Source organism: Trachemys scripta, chromosome 3, assembly GCF_013100865.1.
Source record: "Trachemys scripta elegans isolate TJP31775 chromosome 3, CAS_Tse_1.0, whole genome shotgun sequence".
NCBI classification, from domain to species: Eukaryota; Metazoa; Chordata; order Testudines; family Emydidae; genus Trachemys; species Trachemys scripta.
The window spans coordinates 143,970,569-143,994,244 of record NC_048300.1 but is presented as its reverse complement, the minus strand read 5'-3'; the positions used below and the strand labels follow the sequence as shown (position 1 = coordinate 143,994,244).

The 23,676-nt window shown below is 41.3% G+C and overlaps 1 protein-coding gene across 2 annotated transcripts in view; it reads left to right on the top strand.

The window, feature by feature from the left end:
* Positions 1–22,695, top strand: part of IRAK1BP1 (interleukin 1 receptor associated kinase 1 binding protein 1) — a 31,095-nt gene extending 8,400 nt beyond the window's left edge. The window contains exons 2-4 of one of the 2 annotated variants that reach the window (XM_034766167.1): positions 6,359–6,424; positions 20,811–20,941; positions 22,018–22,693. In XM_034766167.1, the coding sequence (XP_034622058.1) occupies positions 6,359–6,424; positions 20,811–20,941; positions 22,018–22,288 (468 nt within the window). In that variant the 3' untranslated portion in view covers positions 22,289–22,693. Of the gene's footprint in view, positions 1–6,358; positions 6,425–20,810; positions 20,942–22,017 lie in introns of both variants that reach the window. The other variant, XM_034766168.1, reaches the window with a different exon arrangement.
* The last annotated feature ends 981 nt before the right edge of the window (positions 22,696–23,676 follow it).

The following is a 23,676-nucleotide window of genomic DNA, read 5'->3' as shown; positions in this document are numbered from 1 at the left end:
GGCTGCTGCCTGCTGCTTCCATTGGCCAGGAATGGTGAACTGCGGCCACTGAGAGCTGCGGGGGGCCATGCCTGCGGACGGTCAACATAAACAAAATGTCTCACAGCCCACCAGAGGATTATCCTGATGGGCCGGGTGCTGAATATTGCCGACCCCTGGTCTAATACAATGGGATTCTCTTTCATGACTGAGATTCCTACATGCTATTGCAAAACAAATAGATGACCTTTTTCTGGAACAGTGGTGGTTTATTTCAGTAACGCTACAAAAATACAGTGGATAAGTAAATTACATGTGTGGTTCTTTTGGGAATAGGTTTATGAACTGATGGAGTGGATGAGATAACATGTCTTGCATGTGATCTGTTAATTATGAATTCTGAACTGGAAAATTAAGAACATAAGAAAGGCCATACCGGGTCAGACCAAAGGTCCATCTAGCCCAGTATCCTGTCTACCGACAGTGGCCAATGCCAGGTGCCCCAGAGGGAGTGAACCTAACAGGCAATGATCAAGTGATCTCTCTCCTGCCATCCATCTCCATCCTCTGACAGACAGAGGCTAGGGACACCATTCCTTACCCGTCCTGGCTAATAGCCATTAAAGGACTTAACCACCATGAATTTATCCAGTTCTCTTTTAAACTCTGCTGTAGTCTTAGCCTTCACAACCTTTTCAGGTAAGGAGTTCCACAAGTTGACTGTGCGCTGTGTGAAGAAGAACTTCCTTTTATTTGTTTTAAACCTGCTGCCTATTAATTTCATTTGATGACCCCTAGTTCTTGTATTATGGGAATAAGTAAATAACTTTTCCTTATCCACTTTCTCCACATCACTCATAATTTTATATACCTCTATCATATCCCCCCTTAGTCTCCTCTTTTCCAAGCTGAAGAGTCCTAGCCTCTTTAATCTCTCCTCATATGGGACCCGTTCCAAACCCTTAATCATTTTAGTTGCCCTTTTCTGAACCTTTTCTAGTGCCAGTATATCTTTTTTGAGATGAGGAGACCACATCTGTATGCAGTATTCGAGATGAGGGCGTACCATCGATTTATATAAGGGCAATAATATATTCTCAGTCTTATTCTCTATCCCCTTTTTAATGATTCCTAACATCCTGTTTGCTTTTTTGACTGCCTCTGCACACTGCGTGGACATTTTCAGAGAACTATCCACGATGACTCCAAGATCTTTTTCCTGACTTGTTGTAGCTAAATTAGCCCCCATCATATTGTATGTGTAGTTGGGGTTATTTTTTCCAATGTGCATTACTTTACATTTATCCACATTAAATTTCATTTGCCATTTTGTTGCCCAGATCTTTTTGAAGTTCTTCAGTCTGCTTTGGACTTAACTATCTTTAGCAGTTTAGTATCATCTGCAAACTTTGCCACCTCACTGTTTACCCCTTTCTCCAGATCATTTATGAATAAGTTGAATAGGATCGGTCCGAGGACTGACCCTTGGGGAACACCACTAGTTACCCCTCTCCATTCTGAGAATTTACCATTTATTCCTACCCTTTGTTCCCTGTCTTTTAGCCAGTTCTCAATCCATGAAAGGACCTTCCCTTTTATCCCATGGCAGCTTAATTTACATAAGAGCCTTTGGTGAGGGACCTTGTCAAAGGCTTTCTGGAAATCTAAGTATACTATGTCCACTGGATCCCCCTTGTCCACATGTTTGTTGACCCCTTCAAAGAATTCTAATAGATTAGTAAGACACGATTTCCCTTTACAGAAACCATGTTGACTATTGCTCAACAGTTTGTTTTTCTATGTGTCGGACAATTTTATTCTTAACTATTGTTTCAACTAATTTGCCCGGTACCAACGTTAGACTTACCAGTCTGTAATTGCCGGGATCACCTCTAGAGCCCTTTTAAAATATTGGCGTTACATTAGCTAACTTCCAGTCATTGGGTACAGAAGCCGATTTAAAGGACAGGTTACAAAGATTAGTTAACAGTTCCGCAACTTCACATTTGAGTTCTTTCAGAACTCTTGGGTGAATGCCATCTGGGCCCGGTGACGTGTTAATGTTAAGTTTATCAATTAATTTCAAAACCTCCTCTCGTGACACTTCAATCCGTGACAGTTCCTCAGATTTGTCACCTACAAAAGCCAGCTCAGGTTTGGGAATCTTGCTAACATCCTCAGCCGTGAAGGCTGAAGCAAAGAATCCATTTAGTCTCTCCGCAATGACTTTATCGTCTTTAAGCGTTCCTTTTGTATCTCGATCATCAAGGGGCCCCACTTATTGTTTAGCAGGCTTCCTGCTTCTGATGTACTTAAAAAACATTTTAGTACCACCTTTGGAGTTTTTGGCTAGCCGTTCTTCAAACTCCACTTTGGCTTTTCTTATTACATTCTTGCACTTAATTTGGCAGCGTTTATGCTCCTTTCTATTTGACTCACTAGGATTTGACTTCCACTTTTTAAAGGAAGTCTTTTTATCTCTCACTGCTTCTTTTACATGGTTGTTAAGCCACGGTGGCTCTTTTTTAGTTCTTTTACTGTGTTTCTTCATTTGGGGTATACATTGAAGTTGGGCCTCTATTATGGTGTCTTTAAAAAGCGCCCATGCAGCTTGCAGGGATTTCACTTTAGTCACTGTACCTTTTAACTTCTGTTTAACTAACCCCCTCATTTTTGCATAGTTCCCCCTTTTGAAATTAAATGCCACAGTGTTGGGCTGTTGAGATGGTCTTCCCACCACAGGGATGTTGAACGCTATTGTATTATGGTCACTATTTCCAAGCGGTCCTGCTATAGTTACCTCTTGGACCAGCTCCTGCGCTCTACTCAGAACTAAATCTAGAGTTGCCTCTCCCATTGTGGGTTCCCGTACCAGCTGCTCCATGAAGCAGTCATTTAAAGTATCGAGAAATTTTATCTCTGCATTTCGTCCTGAAGTGAAATGTTCCCAGTCAATATGGGGATAATTGAAATCCCCCACTATTATTGAGTTCTTAATTTTGATAGCCTCTCTAATTTCCCTTAGCATTTCATCATCACTATCACCATCCTGGTCAGGTGGTCGATAATAGATCCCTAATGTTATATTCTTATTAGAGCATGAAATTTCTATCCATAGAGATTCTATGGAACATGCGGATTTGCTTAAGATTTTTACTTCATTTGATTGTACATTTTCTTTCACATATAGTGCCACTCTTCCCCTCCCCCCCCCCCGCACGACCTGTTCTGTCCTTCTGATATATTTTGTACCCCGGAATGATTGTGTCCCATTGATTGCTCTCAGTCCACCAGGTTTCTGTGATGCCTATTATATCAATATCCTCCGTTATCACAAGGCACTCTAGTTCACCCATCTTATTTTTTAGACTTCTAGCATTTGTGTACAAGCACTTTAAAAACTTGTCACTGTTTATTTGTCTGCCCTTTTCTGATGTATCAGATTCTTTTTTATGTGAATGTTTATCATCTGATCTGGCCCCTACTTTATCCTCTTCCATCCTCTGCTCCTGACTATAACTTGGAGATTCTCTATCATTAGACTCTCCCCTAAGAGAAATCTCTGTCCGAGCCACATGCTCCTCTGCAGCAGTCGGCTTTCCCCCATCTCCTAGTTTAAAAACTGCTCTACAACCTTTTTAATGTTTAAATTATCCTACCGTGAACCATTTCTTGCCCACTGAAACTTAGAAAATGGAACAGACTGCTACACAAGTTCTTAGACCTTGACACCAAATGTAAAGCTCATCTTAAAGTATTGCTAAAACTAATTTTTTCTGTGGCTAGTGTGATTAAACTGATAGCTCCTCAAGAAGAAAAAAAAACTTACAGCAGACATAAACAGTTAAAAATAAACCAAAAAACTTTTCATTTTCATCTAGTCAGTCATAATTTTAATTAGGAATTCCACTAACATCCATCCTTCCCTCACCTTCCTTTCTGTCAAGAAAGAACATCATAAACAGGAGCAAAAAATCTCCACTGGAATATTATTGTAAAAGTTAATAATAATATAATTGAGCAGACATTTCTTCCACTAATCTTCATCTGGAATTGATGATTGCTGAAAACTGTTAATTTCAAATCTGGAGTGTGATGGGATAAAAATTAACTTCCTGTGGAATATTACCAAAACAGATACTGCACACAAAATGTCTTACCACCATTTATGTTGTAATAGCACCCAAAACCACAAGATGGCAGTGTCCTTAAGTACATATGCAACACATATAAAGTATCAAATAAGGCAATTGTACTTCAATCTGTGTAGAGAGAGGATAGGCTTAAAACATTTTGAATGGGCTTGGGGGACATTTTTCTTCTCCATAATTCAGATTACCAAGCCAGCTGTTCGTTATTAGTCATGTCATCATGGTTATTTCTATGTAATGTTTGAGGGAGGTTGGGAGAATAGTGAAAAAGGGTTTCCTATGAAGGTTCCAAATAAATGGACAACATTTCCCTACTGATATTAAAAAATATTGTAGGATTTGTTTAAAAAAAAAAAAAAAATCTTGAAGCTAATTTATAAGCTAAGTACATTTTTAGAGTTGGATTGACTCAAGTTCTCTATCCTCCCCACAGGCAGCCACCCTGCTAATATACCTCAGCCCTGTTCTGGCAAGAATGCTTCTGTCTGAGAAGTGCGATTTGGTCACTGTGGCCAAATCATCCCTTGGCCTTAACTGAAGAGACTGCCAAAAAATTAACTGCACTTGAGATTTGTCTATTGGGAATTGTACTGAGATTTCCAAACTCATATTTTATAGAAAGGCGAGGAAGCATTAGCTTGTTATCGAAAAATATCATGAAACATCAATTCCACCATATACACACAAACCAATGAAAAAATATTTCAATTGATAATAATAAAAACTTACAAATAGGCAGGGTAAGAAAAATGCTGCTTGAGAACTTAGAGTTTAATTTAACGATAGTTTGTATATTTTCACAATTTGTGTTTTAACAGTTCTAAAACTTTAATTTGTTGAATCTCAACATCTGTCATTAAATAATTGATAATCCCACCCATAATTTTGTGTAACTGAAAATTTAAACTGATAAAAATGCTTAAAAATAAATATTTTGATATTCTCAATTATAAAAAAAAATTGAATTCTGCCAAGTCTACTTTTAAGCCATTGAACGATGGTAATAATTTATGGAGATGACTCAAATTGGTAACTTGAAATGCTTGTCATTACACAGTGCCATAGATGGGTGCATGCTACCTTATGTGTTCCTGACTCAAGGAATACATTGACAGAAGCTTCTTTTGTGAATGAGTAAGGGAAGGAGATAAACAGTGGAGGGGAATGCTGCTCTTTTCCACTCAAGGAGGAATTCAGTACAGTTTAAATGGAAAATCTGCTTATCTCGATTACCAAATCCCTGAGCCAGCCACACTTTAGAGTTTTAGAAAGATTTAAATCTTTTACAATTCTTGATTTGTTATAAATTAAACTTTTTATTGCAATTCAGTTATTTTATAAAGGAGTGATTGTATTGTGTCAATTCAGAATGAAGTGGGGGCGGGGAAAGAGGAAGAAGAGATGCTGAAAGGAAATTTGTGATCTCAAAAGGAAAAATGGGTGTGTGGGTTTTGAAGCAATCGCTCTGGAAATCTTTGTAAATTATGCATTTTAAAAAAAGATAGAACATCCTTCCCTTTTCTAACAATCATTTTCTCTGAAGCACCTTGAGTTTTTTCCCTTTTAAGTGGTGAAGCTGAACAATTTAGAGGCTCTGTAGAGTGAAGGAGAGGGTTTGATAGGACACAAGCGGCAAACCACTGCAATGTTCAAGTGTAACTAGAATCTCTTTGTATTTTATTTATATAGTGTTTCTCATGCAAGCATTCCTAGTGCCTTGTGTGATCATCACTTTGAATAATACAGCTGCTGTTATGGCAAAGACAGTTAAAGGGGTTACTCCAAAAAGGAAAAAAAAACATTGCTCAATCATTATTTAAGTCACCTATTCACTACAAGCTGCTGCTTTTGAAATCTAGAATACGGATTTGGGAAGCACTTTTCACACACTAGTTCTCTTTAAACTTTAAACTCATTGTTTTGTAAGTCAGATGGAGCGTTATGCAGTGATACATAGCTTTGACTAACTGCCACTTATTAAAGGATTAGACTCTTATTAAAGGAAGAATTGTTGTCCAGAACACTAGACTTATCACTTTTCAAAAGAAACTTGCAATCCTTAACTGCCATCTGTATTCTAACTGAAGAGAGTGGTGTAGCAAATTTCACACGTGTGTTTCTGAGCTACCAGTAACACACCAATAGGGAAAGTTAAACTACCATGTAGCATGTGAACACAAATTCTTAGTTGCTTTGGTTAAAAATTATACTCTTGTACTTTGTTTCAGGAAGAAAATGTGACTGTGACAAAGGATTTTAGTAGAGTAGAAAATGCTTATCAAATGGAAGCAGAGGTATGTATTAATCGTAGCAAGAGGAATAACCATGCACCCAGACATAGTGAGTTTGTAGGTTTAGTCTTTCTCCTCAAAACTAGGAAGGAACAGTTACATACAGTACAGCACTGAGACTTTCCTAAAAGAGCCAGTATGAAGTAGTAAAATTAAAAAGGCACCCCACAGAATTTTGCAAGAAGTAAGCTAGGTTCTGGGGTGACAGAGCAAGATTTTCTTCATTCTTTGCTGTAGAGAGGAGCCCATTCACCCCATGATAACAGGGAAGCTATACTACATATGCTGGATGTTAGGAGAGCCTTGGCCTTCTATTTGGATAGGATGAAGGCCTTTAGGAAATCTGCCAAACTCTTCCTATCAATTGCAGAAAGATCAAAAGGCACAGCGATATCAGCTCTGAAGCTCTCTAAATGGGTCTCGAGCTGTATTAGCTACTGCTATCATGCTTGTAATTTGGTACCTCCACCTGGAATCTATACATTCCATGAGGTCGGTTTCCACCTCAGTCGCCTGAATTAAAGACATAACTATTCTGGAAATCTGCAGGGCAGACACCTGGGTGTCTGCTCATACTTTCGCAGAATATTATCCGATTACTAGAGACTCTGCTTCTGTTGCCATCTTCAGTTCTACAGTATTGTAATGCATAATGGATTTGACTCCAAAGTCCCAACCCTCCATTGGAGATACTGCTTGGGAGTCACCTACAGTGGAGCACCAATAGGGACACTACTCAAGTAATTACTCTCCTTGTGAAGTAACAATGGTTCCCCACAACCAATCCACCCTCCATCTACTTCAGAATTCTCAATAGGGGCTCTGCAGTAGAGAAGGACCTGACGATGGTTCACCCACACATTGTTAATTGGCCTCACAGCAGAGCACAAAGGAGGGAGGAGAGCGCATGTGTGGACCAAATGGACACTGCTACTAAAGATCTCTGATCAGAGGCACAGGGTGCAGACACACCTACAGTGGAGCACATAGAGAGACACACATCTTGAAGAACCATCATTACTGCACAAGGTGAATAACTTTCTCTTATGTGGGTAATCCCACTGACACCAAGGGGACTATGCATGTGAATAGGGCTTTGCATGAGTAGGCCCTTACCAAGCAGGAAGTGCTGTACTGGGAGTCAATCTAGCTAAGGAAAAGCACCATTTTTTTTCCAGTCTATGAACCTTTGCAATGCAGCATGCTAATTAGACCACTATCCAATAGCTTGATAACGTGTTTTGTGGAGGGGGCCTGGAAGTTCGCATCACTGATAGTTACTTGCAACTCCATAGTTAAAGTACAGTTCCATTTTGCACTTAAAGGAGGGAGAGAGCTTCTTTGGTTTGAATGAAGAACATAGCATATCCACCTCAAATTTATAGCACCGCGTACAGAAAGAATGTTGAGAATTACACTTATTTGTTTTTAGGAGTTTAAATTAAACTGGGTCCTTTAAGAAATATGTCAGTATTTTGCGTTGGTCCTGAACTATCTTAACTGAATACGGCAGATGCTTTAAACTTCCCATGTAGTTGGAAGTAATTGAAGTCTTGTGAATGGGCTATATTTGAAAAATTAAGGTAGGCTATTAATGAGGTATCAAATTGTTTTTATATAGACTACAGCAAGGCTTAGGTCAACAGCTGAACTAATTCTTAAATAGTCTCATATTGATAAAGAGAACTCAACCAATCGCCAGTTTTTCTCTACCATTTTCTGCAACCCACCATCTCCCGCAGTTCTGCTAGGGATGGGACTGCTCTCCTCGCTGTTGTTTCCTGGGCGGGTTCAGAGCTGCAGCACAGCTTGTGCTGGCCAACCCTCCTCCTCCCCAATTATCCTGCCTCCGCAGCAGCAGGTTGCTTAACTCACATCCTTTAAAGTTACTGCTTAGGCTGTTTTTTGGGCAGCTTGAGCATTTTGATTTGCTTCAAGCCTTCTTCTGGTCCAGGATTTGAGCAGCCTGGTGGACATAGCCACCCTCAGCCTCTATTACCCCTTCGCAGGCATGGCAGACCCGCCACATAAGTAGTGGGCACAATCAAGAAGGTGCTCTGTATGCAAGGCGGCAGCTTTCTCAGGTGCTCAGCCAAAGATGAAAGATGCCCAGGCTGCTCCCAATCAGAGGACTTAACTCTGCTAGAACACAGAGCTCTGAATGGGACGGGCAATATTGGGTCCCCTACACACCTAAAGAGTAGTGACTCCACCACAGAGAAACCCAACCAGGAGACACAGGGCAGAACAGACAGAGGCTCTAAGGATGAAGAGGATTTCATCCAGCTTACCCAGGAGGTAAGTCCTGGAGTAAAACAGGATTGCAAAGATATGAACCCTACTCAGATACCGGTCCCCACACAAGTCCTGAAGTGGGCCCTTGTTTCCCTGGGGAGAGATGCCAGGCTCATAAATAACTACTACCTTCCCAATCCAGGTCAGGGAACTCATAAGGAGATGTCACTCTGGAGGAATATTCTCGCTCAGAGGTGTGAAAAAACATCCCCTTGAGTGCAGCAAGTTTCAGTGCTGTAAAGCGCCAGTGTAGACAGTGCACCAGCACTGGAAGCCACACCCCTCATAGAGGTGGGTTTTTTAGAGCACTGGGAGAGCTCTCTCCCAGCACTCTGCTGCGACCACACAAGCCACGTTAAAGTGCTGCCACGGCAGCGCTTTAGCTTTGCCAGTGTAGACTAGCTCATACAATCAGTGAGGCCTCTGGATGATCAAAGTGCTAAAGAAGTCCTGAAGCCAAACAGGATTGATACGGAGAAGCTAAATGAATTCTTTGCATCTATCTTCACTGCAGAGGATGTGAGGATATTCCCGCACCTGAGCCAGTCTTTTTAGGTGACAGATCTAAGGAACTGTCCCAGATTGAGGTGTTGATAGAGGAGGTTTTGGAACAAATTGATAAATTAAACAGTAATAAGTCACCAGGACCAGATGGAACTCAAATATGAAATTATAAAACTTCTAATGTGGTATGTAACCTATTCAATATTGATAAATGCAAAGTAATGCACATTGGAAAATGTAATTCCAACTAAACATATAAAATGATGGGGTCTAAATTAGCTGTTACCACTCAAGAAAGAAGGTAGTTCTCTGAAAACATCCACTCAGTGTGCAGTGGCAGTCAAAAAAGTGAACAGAATGTTGGGAATCATTAAGAAAGGGATAGATAATAAGACAGAAAATATCATATTGCTTCTATATAAATCAAAGACCAAGACTATAACTGTTTAAAAAAGAACTTGATAAGTTCATGGAGGATAGGTCCATCAATGGCTATTAGCCAGGATGGACAGGGATGGTGTCCCTAGCTCTGTTTGCCAGAAGCTGGGAATGGGCGACAGGGGATGGATCACCTGTTCTGTTCATTCCCTCTGGGATACCTGGCATTGGCCACTGTCTGAAGACAGGATACTTGGCTAGATGGACCTTTGGTCTGACCCATTATGGCCATTCTCATGTTCTATTGCTTAAATCATCTTCTGTACCAAATGATAGGAGGATAACTAATGTAACTCCAAGTTTTTAAAAAGGCTCCAGAGACAATCCTGGCAATTGCAGGCCAGTAAGCCTACCTTCAATATCAGGCAAATTGGTTGAAACTATAGTAAAGAACAGAATTATCAGACACACAGATGAACACAATATTTTGGGGAAGAGTCAACATGGCTTTTTGTAAAGGGAAATCATGCCTCACCAATTTATTAGAATTCTTGGGGGGGAAGGGAGTGTTAACAAACGTGTGGACAAAGTTGATCCAGTGGATATAGTGTATTTGGAATTTCAGAAAGTCTTTCATAAGTTTCATCACCAAAGGCTCTTAAGCAAAATAAGCAGTCAGTCATGGGAAAAGAGGGAAGGTGTTTTCATAGATCAGTAACTGGATAAAAGACAGGAAACAAAAGGTAGGAATAAATAGTTTTCACGGTGGAGAGAGGTAAATAACGGGGGCCCCCAGGATCTGTACTAGAGCTAGTGCTGTTTAGCATATTCATAAATGATCTGGAAAAAGGAATAAACAGCGCAGTGGCAAAGTTTGAAGACGATACAAAGTTACTCAAGATAGTAAGTCCAAAGCTGACTGCAAAGAGTTACAGAGCGATCTCACAAAATTGGGTGGGTGGGCAACAAAATGGCAAATGAAATTCAGTGTTGATAAATGCAAAGTAATGCACATTGGAAAACATAATCCCAACTATATATATAAAATGACAGTGTCTAAATTAGCTGTTACCACTCAAAGACTTTTGAGTTATTGTAGATAGTTTTCTGAAAACGTGCTCAATGTGCACCAACAGTTAAACAAGCTAACTATGTTAGGAACCATTAAGAAGGGGATAACGATAAGACAGAAAATATCATAATGCCACAATATAAACCCATGGTATGCCCACAATTTGAATATTGTGTGCAGTTCTAGTTGCTCTATCTCAAAAAAGATATTTGCGAATTGGAAAAAGTATAGAGCCAGGCAACAAAAATTATTAGGGCTATGTAACAGATTACATGTGAAGAAAGATTAAGACGACTGGGACTGTGCAGCTTAGAAAAGTGGGGGGAGATATGATAGAGGTCTATAAAATCATGAATGGTGTGGAGAAAGTAAATAAGGAAGCATTATACCTCTTCACATAACACAAGAACCAGGGGTCTCCCAATTAAATTAATAGGCAGCAGGTTTAAAACAAACATAGGGATGTACTTTTTCACACAATGCATAGTCAACCTGTGGAACTCATTGCCAAGGGATGTTGTGAATGCCAAAAGTATAACTGGATTCAAAAAAGAATTAGATAAATTAATGGAGGATAGATCTATTAATGGCTATTAGCCAAGGTGCTCAGGGATGCAACCCCATGCAATGGGTGTCCCTAAATCCCTGCTTGCCAGAAGCTGTGACTGGATGACAGAGGATGGATCACTCAATAATTGCCCTGTTCTGTTCATTCCCTTTGAAGCATCTGACACTGGCCACTGTTGGAAGACAGAAAACTGGGCTAGATTAACCAGTGGTCTGATGCATAGCCCATTCTTATGTTCTTATACCCTCAGAAGGGATTTTGAGGAATCCTTGCCATTCTCAGAGCATCTCTCACAGCAACATGCTTTGTGATAGCTTCACTAACCTAACTGGAAGACCGTAGGGCCCTGAAGGATAGGGGTCACTCTAACTTAAGATCCATTCTCAAGGAAGTTTTCCTGACCAACAGCATTTGTCGCTGATGCTTCATGGACACAATGAGATTTTCAGCTAGTCATAACATCCGCCAGTTCAGTGGGCAGGCATCATGTATGGATGGCTCTGTTGCAAGATGGTAGAAACTCACTCTAAGTAAGTCTATGCTCCAAGTTCACAGGATGTCTCCTCTTCTGAAAAAAAAGGGAGATACAATTGTGACAGAAAATGCTGCTAAATCTGTGCAGTCCCTCCTTTCTCTCCTGAATGCTTTCAGGAGGGAGTACAAAAACTCCTTCAAGCAGAAGCATTGCTTTTGTCTCTCTTCATTGCAGAAGTACCTGAGGAAGGATAGCAGATATGCCAAAGAAAATCCATTGAGCCAGAGCTCAAGAGGAAAGCCCAGGGGTGTTCACACAGCCCTCAAAAGCCCATCCTGACAACGAGCGGATATGCCTCTGTCCAGGAACTGAATCTAGGAGGCAGAATTTCCCAATTTTTGGAAGAATGGTTTATAATCCACCACAGACAAGGGGGTAATAGATAATAAATCACAGATAATCCCTTGAGCTACAGGCCCCACCCCACCATCCAGTCCATAAACACACATACACACTCCTCCACCAATCCCGCAAGCATGAATTGAGCTGGAATGAAGTCTCCTAGATATCGGAGCAATAAGCAATTCCCCCAAAAGAAAACTCCTGAGGTTTCTTTCTACTCCATCTTCTTCATCATTCAGAAGCCCACAGGGAGAGTCAGAACCATTCTTTATCTCAAGACTCAACAAATGGATGAAGAAAACAAAATGCCAAATGGAGACCCTAGTTTCTACAGTCTCATACCTGTATCAAGGGATCTCTTTACCTCAGTGAGCCTGCCAGACACACATCTGCATATCCCCATCCACCTGGTCTACTGCAGGCTTCTGAGATTTGCTTATGGCACAGAGCATTATCAGTACCAGATCATCCCATTTTGTCTTTTATAACCCCCCCCCCCAAGGTCTTTACAAAGATGTTGGTAGTGATCATAACCAGGCTTAAGTTGCAGGGGACTCTTACCTATACCCCTTTCTGGATGACATTCTAAGGAGAGCTTCAACCTAGCCTGCAGCGCAAAAGGCCATAATGGAAACTCTGGACCTCTTGCAAGCCCATGGCTTTGTGATAAATGTCAAGAAAAGTTTCTCCCATCAACAAAGATAACCCACCTGGGAGTGGACATAGACACCTCAGTGGCAAAGATCTACCCATCACTTGACAGGTTCCAAAAATCTTCTTCTTCGAGTGATGTCCCTGTGGGTGCTCCATTTCAGGTGTTTGTGTGCCCCTGTGCTCGTAATTGGAGATTGATGGTACCAGTGCCTGGTTGGATCGCATATGCATGGTCCCTGTCTTGTGCTGCTTCAGGTGTTTATCTGATGCTGTGTGACCATCACACCTGCTCATCTGTACAAGGGCTACCTGGTGGACCCTAAGCACCACCCCAGGTATGGGCATCCCTGGATGCCACCTGTGCCTTTTCCTCCACAGTAGCCATTTTGGAGCCTGTGGACAGCATACTCATCACAAGAACAACACAGACTTGCCAGCCCACCCAGAGCAAGCACACATCATTCACCTCTATCGACAGCACAGGGACCACCTGAAACTAGAGAACAGGGGGCGGAAGAGGAGGAGGAATTCTTTGACAAGGACAGTCCACCTGAAGCTCACTTCTCTTCATCTTCACCTGATGACACTATCATGCCCCCGCCTTCCAACACAGGAGATGATTTCAAACAGTTCCAAGACCTCTATAAGGGAAATGTCCAGTGAGCTCACAACTCTCTTAAAGAAGTCCAGGAGGCACAAGATAAATTAATAGACATATTGCACACATCGACATCCTCCAAAATCACTTTCTTATGAATGACACAATTATGGAACCAGTAGTTATTCTGGCAAACCCCAGCAACGATCCCACCCACATGCAAGTGGTCTGATAAAAATTACTACGTGCCCACAAAGGGAACTGAATTTCTCTTCTCGCATCCAATGCCGAACTCATTAGTGATTGACGTGGTCAATGAATGGGGCAGACAAGAATACCCAGAAACATGCCCTATGACAAAGATTGGAAGCAGCTCGACCTTTTCGGCCGCAAAGCATACTCCTCAGTGACCTTATACTTGAGAATAGCTAACTATGAAGCATTACTAGCAAAGTATGACTACAATAATTATACAAAATTCTCTGAATTTATTGAATTTATTCTGGAAGATAAAAAAGAGCAATTCAAATCAGTTCTATCAGCAGGTCAACTCATAATCAGAACAGCATTCCAGGATGCTCTGGATTCTGCTGATACAGCAGCGAGGTCCATAGCCACCACGGTGGTTATGAGAAGGGCTTCCTGGCTTCATCTCTCTGGATTCCCAAAGCCGATACAGTCGACAGTTGAAGACCAAAGAATCTAAGCTCTTTGCGGCCAAAACAAACGAGTCACTACACACTCTCAAGGACTCGAGGGCAACACTGAGATCTCTTGGCATTTACATACCTAGGTCCAAAAGAAAACAGGGAAATTGTCAAAGATCCCGACCCCCCTCGCTATGCACAATGCCACAGATATTATGAGCATCGGGGCAGAAGCAGAAAACATTGAGGAGAGAACAATCTACTCCCTCAAATACTATGCCCTAGCCATTGACCTCCACACAACAGATTTGAAGCCTTGGTTGAGGGCCTGAGAACCCCGTATCTTTCAACACTGGAGCCATCTACAACTTGCAAAACCTTTGGAAATCGCCTGCTTCCATTCTACCAATCTGGAAAAATATTACAACAGACAGATAGATATTGGAAATTATTGAGACTGTTTACTCCATCTGCTTTACCTCCAAAAACCCCTACCCACCCTACCTCCCTGTCCCTCTTCAGGGACCCCTCTCATGAACATCTACTGTGAGAAGAGATAACCCACCTCATACATCTAGGAGCAGTAGAACCTGTACCAATGGAATACAGAGGAAGGGGATTTTATTCACACTACTTTCTCACACAGAAAAAACAGGAGGGTGGAGTCCCATCCTCAACCTACAGTGAATCATAAATTTGAAAACACAGTGATTCAAAATGGTCACACTAGGCACCATAATTCCAGCACTAGAAAGGAGAGACTGGTTCTCAGCCCTCAACCTCTAGGATGTGTATTTTCATATAACCATCCATCCATCACATCAGAGGTTTCTCTGCTTTGCAATAGGACAAAATCATTTCCAAGACAAAGTTCTACCCTTCAGCCTATCCACTGTCCCGCGGGTATTTTCAAAGGTCCTAGCCATTGTAGCTGCCTACCTCTGCAGAAAAGGAATCCTGAAATTTCCATACTTGGACGACTGTCTGCCGAAAGCACCAACATGGCAGACAGTGTTAGAGTTCACCAAACAGGTGATAACTCTATTTATGAGGCTAGACTTTCAGTTAAACATAAAAAAATCCACTCTGACACCAGCACAACAACCGGAGTTTATTGGGGCATACCTCAATTCTCCTGAAGTAATGGTCTCCCTACCAAGAAAATGATTTCTGACTTTACCCAACCTGATCTCCATGACGCGAAACAGTCCACAAGTGTCTGCCAGAACCTGCCTACAACTTCTAGGTCACGTGACTGTCGTGACCTTCGTCGTCAGAAACGCAAGGTTACACTTGCAGTGTTTACAAGCCTGGCTCCGGACAAACTATGTCCCACACAGGCACAATATAAATGGGCGTCTCACAATGCTGGACAAAATAAGACTCCCTTCTATGGACACACACATACAACGTCTGAAGGGGGGGGTCGTGCCCTTCGAACAGATTCCACCAATGCTTTCCCCCTCCCCAAAGGTGCCTCCCCTGGGGGGGGGGGGGGGAAGAGGGGCACATCTAAACCCACACTCTATCCAGGGCTGGTGGTCCACAGTGGAATCTCATCTTTTAGAATTACGAGCTGTCCGAAACACGTACTCCCACTTCTTACCGATCATCAAAGACAAGACCGTACAGATCCTTACAGACAATATGGCTTGTATGTTTTACATAAACAGACAAGGGGGGGAGCATGATCACACTCCCTATTCATGGAAGCCATGTGACTCTGGCAATGGTGCATCAAGCACAATGTCCATATTGCAGCATCGTACCTACCTGAATGACAGAATACCAGAGCAGATACCGTGAGCAGGAACTTTTCTCAAGACCATGAGTAGGAGCTGGATACATGTGCTCCTAAACATTTTTCAGACTTAAGAGTTCCCAACAACAGATCTTTTTGCAACCATACAAAACACCAAATGGCTGTAGTTTTGCTCCCCAGCAGGACTCAGTCCATACTCTCTCAGTGATGCCTTCCTCACCAGATGGAATGCTCCCCTCCTATACGCCTTCCCTCCCACCCCTCTCCTAGTCTGAGTGCTTCACAAAATCAGACAGGACAGAATCAGAGTGATCCTAATAGCCCCCATATGGTCTCGACAAACATGGTATCCTTACCTTCTACAGATGGCGGCGTGTCCAACACGCACACTCCCGCTTCTGTCTCGGCTTCTGTCTGAGGACACAGGACGCGTCCTCCATCTGGATCCTCAAAAACTCCAACTCAAAGCCTGGTTACTTCATGGCTCTCGGGATCTGAAATGACATGCTCCACAAACATACATAACATTTTGTTAAACAGGCGAGATGTGTGTCCCCCTGTGGGTGCTCCACTACCCTTCCTCCTCCCTTTTACTTCGGAGTTTCACACTAATGGTCTGCAGTAGAGAAGGAACAGAGGGTCATATAGTGCCGGATAACCACCTGAAGTGGTGCGAGATGGAGGTCGCACATGTGCAACCCAAACGGGAACTGCTACCATAAATCTCCAATTATGAGTGCAGGGGCGCACAAACACCTAAAGTGGAGCACCCACAGGGTAACATCTCGAAGAACCTATGTTACTGCATAAGGTAACTTTCTCATCTCATCTCTATCCTGCACAAGTGGGTGTAGAATGGCTTTTCTACTATCAGAGACTACAAATATACTATAGGAGATAACAAAATGGGCAGAAAAGAATCTCCCTCCCCAGGTGATACATATAAAAGGGAAGTTGAATCAGAAAGCAGATTGGCTCAGCCATTGCACAGTCAGCAGAATAGTACCTGAACCAGGAAGTCTTCACTCTGATCTTAAAGATGCTTGGTTTCCTCTTGGTTGATCTGTTTGCAAGTTACAAAAAGACCAGCAGCTGAAATACTTTACCAGGGAATCAGATCCTAAGTTCCTGGGAACAAAGCCCTGTCACACAAGTGGCCAGAAAGCTTGTGATATGCATTCCTGCCCTTCCCTCTCATAAGAAAAATAATTCAAAAGATAAAGCAGAAGCAAGTAAAGGAGATAGTGATAATTCTGTATTGGCCAAAGAAGCCCTGGTTCTCTGATCTACTAGAGCTGAAACTACAACCATCATTACAGCTGCCACCCAGACTGGACATCCTTGCCTCCACCCAGACCATCTTCAGCTGAGAGCCTAGTTATTGAAAGGGAAACGTTAATAGCACTAGGCCTATCTTCCAAAGTGATGAGTTTGCATGAGTCCAGGAGAGTCTCCATGATAAAAGCTTATTCCTCCATCTGGACCAAGTTCAGCATTTGATGCCAGGAGAGCAATGCTAATCCAAGAGATCTGGAATTCCAGCTATCCTGGACTCTTTCAAATAAGGTATGGATAAAGGTCTTCAGTCTAGCACCATAGCATGCCAGGTATCTGCCACTGGTAGCATTCTATTCAGAGGATCCTCAGGTTCTTTGGCATGTAATCCCCAAGTAGTCAGATTTGTCAGAGCAGTCAAACCAGTCTTCCCTAAATGGGTCCCACCACTGGTGTTGAAGGCCCTAGCCACTCACCCTTTCAAGCCCCTGACTTGTATATCAGCATTTTGTCTCTCCATCAAAATCTGTTTTCTGGCTGCCATCATGTCTCCTGGGCAAGTTTCAGATCTGGCAGTCCTATTTATGCAAGGACCCTACTGAGTGTTCCATGAAGACAAGAGGGTACCAAGAACTGCAGTTGTTTCTCCCCAGTGTGAAGTCTGCTTTCCGTAGCTTGCAGGAGACTATCCTTCGTTCCTTCTGCTCAAAGCCACAGCACCCACCCAAGAAGCTGGGACACAATTTAGATGTCAGAAAAGCACTGAAAATCTACATCAAGTGCACAGAATCCACAAGGTCAGGCCCTGTTTGCCTTCTTTCACCCGAAATATCAAAGGCTCAGAATCTCCAGGCTGTCTCTGGTTAGATGGATCAGACTGTGCATTGTTGAAGCTTACAAAAAGTGTCAGGCACTTCTCTTTCAGAAGCTATCCAGGCACACTCCACGAGATCCATGGCAACCTTGTGAGCCGAATGAGCATGTGCCTCTATCACAGATATATGCAGCGCAGCCACATGGTCGTTGGTTAATAGCATTGTCAAACATGACAGAGTGGACTTTCAGTCCTATGCAAAAGCCTTCTTTGGCAGAAAGGTGCTCCACGCAGTGGTCCAGTAATGCCTTTTGGTCAATCCTCAAGGGGGAGGAGATCTATTTAACTATTTTTCTATTTACCTTTTCTTGTCTCTCCCCACTCCTGTACACTGCTCACTACTTCTCACGTGTAACAAAATTGCGGGCGACACTGGGCTGCAGAATCAAAAATTTCTTACAATAATTTCCTTTCTACTAGCAGCACCTCCCACAATTCTACCCACCTTGGTGGCTGTCTGCTAAGGATCAGCCTTTTATTTGCATATTTACCATGAAGGGAGTTGGCCTGCTGTACACTTAATGCATTTGTCATTGATGTTATGCTTATAGATATTTTTCTTTAAGTTTTTCACACAGCTTTGTAATGACTCACCTGGCAGCAAGTGGGGAAAGGGGGCATGGCCAGCATGAGAGGCACTGCAGCTTTGAATCACCACTGAAAGCTGCGGAGAGGAGAAGAGCAGCCCTGTGCGTAGCAGAATTGTGGGAGATGCTTCTAGCAGAAAGGAAATTATCGATTAATTTTTTTTTCCATTTGATGCAACAATTCTATGAATTGTAATGATTCAGTGGTAAGAGGAAGACTGGACAGATGCAGTAAGTTCTTACTGGCAGGTCACTTGGCCCAGCTGTTACTGTGTTTAATGAGTCATGACAGCATACTAGCTTGGGCACCAGTGATAGCTCCTTGGCTCCACTGTACATTGAGTTAATGCTATAGCAGGAGCACAGGGGGAGCCCTCAAAGCACACAGACATTAGAACTCACACTGGTCCTGGGCCCACCCTATTTACATAAGTAGAGTTCTCTCTCTAACAGCCCTCTAAACAAATGAATCATTTGCAAATTGAGAGTCACATTCACCAGTATGCCTTTTGGATGCTTCCCGGAGTCATGCAAATGTAAAGTAGCTGTAACCCCTGTTTAACTGCATGGTTTTGATGTACCAATAAATCTGCCCTTAAGTGAATAAAGAAATTATTTAAGGTTGATAGTGCATATCATATCATATTGCATGGTAGCATTCTCTTTGTGTTTCTTATTTAGTGATTGTATGAAACTAATAGTTTTTAAAAAGACTAACGAAATTCTCAGACAAAAAGCTATGTTACAACAGAGTTAAGAGTATACATCAGTTACCTGAGGACAAAATATTTTATCCTGTAGTGATGACATAGTGGGGAAGAAATATGAAAAAAATATCATGTCTTTAAAAATCAGTTAAATCTAACCATGAATCCTAAACACTAAAATGCCTGAATCATAATTATATAGTTTTTGCATGACATCAGTACAGGGCAGAGTTAAGGTTGTTTTGGTGTCTTAACTGTGCACTCCTTAACATGTTTTGACTTTTTAAATGTAACTCAAATTCCCAGAATTGTAATGCTTGGTTTTGGGATAATTACAACATTCCTGTAATTTTTATTTTTACCCTTACATTACTAAGATATACTCTCAGCCTTAACTATTTTTTGGAGGGGAGGAGCAGGGGAACACAGACTTAAATAAAAGTTATCTCTCTTGGATTTTAACCTTAAAAATGTGATGTGGACTCCTCATCTCAAAAAAGATATACTGTCATTAGAAAAGGTTCAGAGAAGGGCAACTAAAATGATTAGGGATTTGGAACGGGTCCCATATGAGGAGAGATTAAAGAGGCTAGGACTTTTCAGCTCGGAAAAGAGGAGACTAAGGGGGGATATGATAGAGGTATATGAAATCATGAGTGGTGTAGAGAAAGTGAAGAAGGAAAAGTTATTTACTTATTCCCATCATATTAAAAACTAGGGGCCACCAAATGAAATTAATGGACAACAGGTTTAAAACAAATAAAAGGAAGTTTTTCACACAGCGCACAGTCAACCTGTGGAACTCCTTGCCTGAGGGGGTTGTGAAGGCTAGGACTATAACCGGGTTTAAAAGAGAACTAGATAAATTCATGGAGGTTAAGTCCATTAATGCCTATTAGCCAGGATGGGTAAGGAATAGTATCCCTAGCCTCTGTTTGTCAGAGGGTGGAGTTGGATGGCAGGAGAGAGGTCACTTGATAATTGCCTGTTAGGTTCACTCCCTCTGGGGTACCTGGCGTTGGCCATTATCAGCAGACAGGATGTTGGGCTGGATGGACCCTTGGTCTGACCCAATATGGCCATTCTTATGTTCTTGAAATTTAACATTACTAAAAGATTAGTCACTAAACACTAAGTTTAGTCTTCTTGTAAGTGCATGTAAGAGTGCCTAGAATTACACTGCAATTTTCCTTCCTGCATATCCTCTTCACCCCATTTACCTAGTTTTCTGAATAATCACTCTTGAAGTAGTAATTGGCATTTGTCCTTGCATAAGCTGCTTTAAAAATGTAAGAATTAGGGACACATGGCTCGTGATATCTTAAGGGCACGTTTTCTTTCTCCAAATTGCTAACATACCAAAAATTCTAGAGTTCCTCACAAAGAACATATTCTGAATCTATTATTGTAATTCTGCTGCAAAACAATGATCAATTTGCTGGAGGGCTGCAGGCATCTTCTAGACAAGTAGTAGTGGAGGTATAGGGCTAATGCCCTCAGTTGTTCTTACATATCAGGTTTGCAATATACCTTTGTAATTAAGTCACTGAAAAGAAAGTCACTTTTCTAATCCACTTATGTTTACTAACAGGTCTGCATTACATTTAGTGATTTTGGAAAAATGCAGAACGTTTGCAACTTACTCGTTGAGAAACTGGGTAGTTCTGTTATCATCAGTCCACCTCACTTCTACCATACAGCAGAGGCTGTAGACACCCTTCGGTAAGTTCTCCCTCTCCTCTCCACAGAAATGCACAGCCTCAGGAAGCATTTACGTAATACATAATCCACACTGTTTAAAATGGGAAACAATAATAGTCTCCCTGTTGCCACTCCTGCCTTATACTTAAAGGAAAATTTAAGAAACTTAAAAAAGGTTACATATTTTTTATAAATCCAATTCCATTTAGCTCGCAAATGGTAAAGCTTAATCTTTCATGGAGGCTGCAGTGTCTTTGTCTAAAGGCAGGAGGTAACAAGCTTTTCCATGATTTCAATAGGAAAAACAATCTGCTTTTAACATGCTCAGTCAGCATATCTGTTTTTTCAATGGAGTTAAATCAAAACAAATTAATTTTAGTTTGGGATTTGTATGGGAAGGTACAAGCATTTAACAGGCTCCATCCACTTCCCCAAGTGCTGCAGCTGTCCTTCCTTCTCTTAGCTGCTGACAACAAACTTTGAAATATACCTTTCTAAAGAAACTCCATTTCAATTACTTTGAGGAGAAAGAAAAACTTTCTAACATCAAAACATCCTCCTACAGCACCCCAGCCATAAAGGGAGAGTTAATTTGCCATGAAGGACATGAGCCAAGCACTCAGTGGTTGATGAAGGAAGGCGCCTGGGGAGATTAACTACATTTATCTGTTCCTCTTCCCCTAGTTTTTCAATTCACAATGAGATGAACTAAAAGAGCATTCAAAAGCCTGCTTTTCCCATTGATACCACCAAAAAACCCTTCTCCATCTCATCTGAAGTTCACACTCTTCAGATGGGCTTGGCTACATCCAAGAAACAAGTTCAGTCATCCACTGCTTAAAAAAAAATGTTGAAATTGCCACAGAGGTGTGGTTGTGAGTAATATGTATTCTAAATATCTAGCTATGAGTTTGTTAGCACACTGGATTTTCCCTTACAAGCTTCCTCTGCCACATGCTCCCTATGTTTAACTATCAAGCATATGAGTGGGGAAATAGATGTGCCTTGCATCTATGTAGTCACAAAAAATAATGATTTGGCAGGAGTTTCTGTGCTATGGTTGGATCAGCTAAGCTCCCTTGCTTTTTACCTCCCAGGCGTCAAGTGTGTCTTGCTGCTGTTGGGAACACACGTCGAAAAGCTCAAGAGGTCTGTCGACTGTTCGGCCAGTCACTGGGAAAACCGCTGCTTATCAGAGAAGAGGAAATGAAAGAATGGGAAGGACAAATAGACAGTCACCCATCCAACTCCTCAGACACACTGACTGTGCAGCAGAGAATCCAAAGTGCCACTATTTATGCTTCTTCAAAAATATTTGCTATTTTTGAGATAAAGGGAAGAGAAAAGAGAAAAAACAAGCTTATCTAGAAGCATGTTAAAGCATTTTTCTTATTTGTCTCTGACAAATCTTAGAATAAATTTATGTACTTTAAAGTACAAATTTATTCAGTTTTTTCAGACCTGTATCTTCCTCTATAAATGATCAGGAAAAACTAATTATAATATTAGTTGTCCGCCCCCCTCCCTTTCCAAAAAATAAGACCAGATTGTTCTCAGAACTACCTGGAAAGAGACAAATAGTTTTATCATGGTTTTTCAAACAAATTGAAGGTGGACACCCCAAGCTACGCTGAAATCATTTTAGAGTGGAAGCCATGTTAGTCTCTATCAGCAAAAAGAACAAGGAGTACTTGTGGCACCTTAGAGACTAACAAGTTTATTTGAGCATAAACTTTCATGGGCTAAAACGCACTTCATCGGATGCATGCAGTGGAAAATACAGTAGGAAGATATATAGATATATATATATAGATATATATAGATATATATATATACACACACACACACACACACACGACATGGAAAAAAATAGGTGTTGTCATACTAACTATAATGAGAGTAATCAGTTAAGGTGAGCTATTATCAGCAGGAGAAAAAAAACTTTTGTATCAATAATCAGGATGGCCCATTTCCAACAGTTGACAAGAAGGTGTGAGTAACAGTTTGGGGAAAAAATTAGCATGGGGAAATAGGTTTTACTTTGTGAAATGACTCATCCACTCGCAGTCTTTATTCAAGCCTAATTTAATGGTGTCCAGTTTGCAAATTAATTCCAATTCTGCAGTTTCTCGTTAGAGTCTGTTTTTGAAGTTTTTTTGTTGGAGTATTGCAACTTTGAGGTCTGTAATCAACTGACCAGGGAAGTTGAAGGAGGGCTCAAAGGCTTTATACAGACTTCACGCCATCACTAGTATTCCTCCCTTTTCTCCCACCCTTATTTATAGTGGGTAGAGTTGGGCAGGACACCAGTAGGAAGCTCATGTGTATAGCTTTTTAGTATGCTAAAGTAAAAAGGCCTCCAGCACATTTACTTTATCTCTTACACCTGGAAAAAGACAGATTAAATATCAGGTTTCTTAGATATTAATGTGTGTCCTAAGAGTTGGTCTAAACATACTAAACAAAGCAAAGATAAGTAGCTCAGTGTACACTCCTTCAAAAAAATACCGGTAGATATTCACATTACAGATTTACTTACTGCAAATATCTACAAGAACTTGTTAACATTTAGTCCCAGTTGGCCTCCATCTAGATCAATGCCCTTCAACTAGAGTGAATATATTACTTTTGAAGAAACAGTGCATGCTAGACTATTTAGCTTGCACAAAAAGCTAAAATATTTGATGTGCAGAATGTTTGGTGCTGCTAGTTGCAATGCAGCTATATTTAAAGCTTTCATCCCAAGCTAGTGAGAA